This window comes from Oratosquilla oratoria, chromosome 6 (assembly GCF_046742065.1).
Source record: "Oratosquilla oratoria isolate Oo_2021 chromosome 6, ASM4674206v1, whole genome shotgun sequence".
NCBI lineage: Eukaryota > Metazoa > Arthropoda > Malacostraca > Stomatopoda > Squillidae > Oratosquilla > Oratosquilla oratoria.
The window spans coordinates 42,053,089-42,055,588 of NC_134782.1; the positions used below are offsets into that span (position 1 = coordinate 42,053,089).

General features: G+C 46.2%; 1 protein-coding gene across 1 annotated transcript in view; it reads left to right on the forward strand.

Annotated features, from left to right (window-relative positions):
- Positions 1-1,513, forward strand: part of LOC143026000 (uncharacterized) — a 5,730-nt gene extending 4,217 nt beyond the window's left edge. The window contains exons 2-3 of the mRNA XM_076185986.1: positions 197-665; positions 1,018-1,513. Of these exons, the coding sequence (XP_076042101.1) occupies positions 197-665; positions 1,018-1,026 (478 nt within the window). The 3' untranslated portion in view covers positions 1,027-1,513. The remainder of the gene's footprint in view (positions 1-196; positions 666-1,017) is intronic.
- The last annotated feature ends 987 nt before the right edge of the window (positions 1,514-2,500 follow it).

The following is a 2,500-nucleotide window of genomic DNA, read 5'->3' on the forward strand; positions in this document are numbered from 1 at the left end:
CACGATGGGAAACTGGTGGAGCCACACATGCACGTGGAGGCACAGTTGACCACACCATCGACAGCGTATCCTCAAAGATCCCCGCAGCGCATGTCATCTACGTGGATGGCTCAGTACAGGCTGATGGAAGAGCAGCGTGTGCCATGTACTCACCCACCTTACAGCCAACTGTGGAAGCTGGATGGATTGGCCGCAGGTTACCTGTCACATCAAGCTCCACGTTTTGTGAGCTACACGGAATCCTCGACGCAGTAACATATCTTGTAGACTGTAACGTAAATGGTGTGATCGTTTGTGACTCCCAACCAGCTCTACACGCCCTCTCCTCACCCAGACCCAACTACTATCGTGTTGTACAGGCCATACTGACCCAACTCGCCGTTGTTCATGAAGCATCTATGGCCGTATCTCTCATATGGGTGCCTTCACACGTCGACCTTGCTGGCAACGACACGGTGGACCGTATTGCCAAAGCAGCTTGTGCCTTCGTCTTAGATAACGAACGCGTAGTACCCTCTCTCACATGCCTCAAAAACAGAATACACGCAGCCACTCACACCATAACAACACGCCGAAGAGATGCGGAACGAGCCACCAGTGTCTCCATTCAACACCACGACCACTTCCTACCCAGCCGCCACAAGTATCGCCGACGCGGACCCATGGTACGGAGACACAATGTTGTCAGTGCTCGGCTCAGACTCGGATATCGACCTGTGTGGCAAATATCCCAGGCGGAAGATATGCCACATTACTCATCATGCAGGCTGTGTAACCGCCCTAACGCCAACACTCTTGAACACTACTGTCTCCAATGCCCCATTGTGACAGACATTATTCCACAGAGACAAGACGTGATAACTGTATGTAAATATTTACTTAGTGACGACAACTTAGATACACTCCTAGCTCGCCACCCCCATTTTGGGGGATTTTGATTGTTAAATCCAATCATACCTCCTTTTGTATCTCTTTACATAATAATATGACTAATATACTATTGTTTGTCGCCCTCAGAAGCAATGAATTTATTAAACGGTGGACCATCTTACCAAGGCAGCCTATACCTACGTCATGGACGTCACGCGCAATGCTCACCCTATCATGCCTTAAAACAAGATACGAGTACACGCAGCCATTCATGCCATGTCAACACACCGAAAGATGCGGAACGGTCTACCGATATCCCCATACGACCACCTCCTACCCAACCGCCACAAGTAACGCCGACGCGAGAACATGGTACGAAGGCACAATAATGTCAGTGCTCGGCTCGGACTTGGGAGTCGACCTGTGTGACGGGGCTCCCAGACGGATGATATGCCACGGTGATCACCGTGCGGGCTGTGTAACCGTCCTAACACGAACACCCTTGGTATTATTGTCTCCAGTGACCCATAGTGACAGACAATATTCCCCGGAGACGGGGCATGATGATTATATGTAAACACTTACATAGTACCACTATCCCGCCATCACCATTTCGGGGGATCCTGAATGATTATTGTATTATGTCTCCATTTAAAGAATGTGTATAAATATATGACATGTCCTCTAACACAATGCTGTGATAGATGTACTATTGTTTGCCGCCCACGGGCGTAATAAATTTATTAAAACCAAAAATCTCTCTCTCTCTCTCTCTCTCTCTCTCTCTCTCTCTCTCTCTCTCTCTCTCTCTCTCTCTCTCTCTCTCTCTCTCTCTCTCTCTCTCTCTCTCTCTCTCTCTCTCTCTCTCTCTCTTTCATGAGTGGACGGAGAGGGGCGGTCGCCGATTAAGTGAAGCAGTATTGCTGTGGCTGTTCTGAGTCTTGCTACATTGCCTCTGACCCAGGGCAGTGGGCGGGATACAAGGATGACCCGTCATCTATGAGGAGCTAAGATGAGAAAGAGGGAAAGGGTGGTAAATGAGAGTGGACTGGGTCGAAGTGAAATGGGTGGAAGTGGCTACTTGCTTTTTGACTTGGTTATCTCCCTTGTAAGGGGGAAAATTCCTTAGTATATATATATGTGTGTGTGTGTGTGTGTGTGTGTGTGTGTGTGTGTGTGTGTGTGTGTGTGTGTGTGTGTGTGTGTGTGTGTGTGTGTGTGTGTTGTGTGTGTGTGTGTGTGTGTGTGTGTGTGTGTGTGTGTGTGTGTGTGTGTGTGTGTGTGTGTGTGTGTGTGTGTGTGTATGTATATAAAGGTCATATATGTACAGTATATTAGAATCTTGCTACGATATTTTATAGATCAAAGCTGTCGGAGATGAGCTGCGTTAACTGATAAATTGTAACAAATAGAATTTTCTAAAACCCTGCTGATAATTTATTGGGTTTTGAATATATAAAAATAAAATCTTTGAAAATATAAATATATTAATAAACAAAATCAATTCCTGTAAGTTTGTAACCAAAGAACGTAACCTATCCTAACACCTAGATTAGGTTAGGTTAGGCCAGGTCAGGCTAGTTTAGTTTAGTTTAGTTTAGGTTGAATTGAGCTGTTTGATTATAACCTA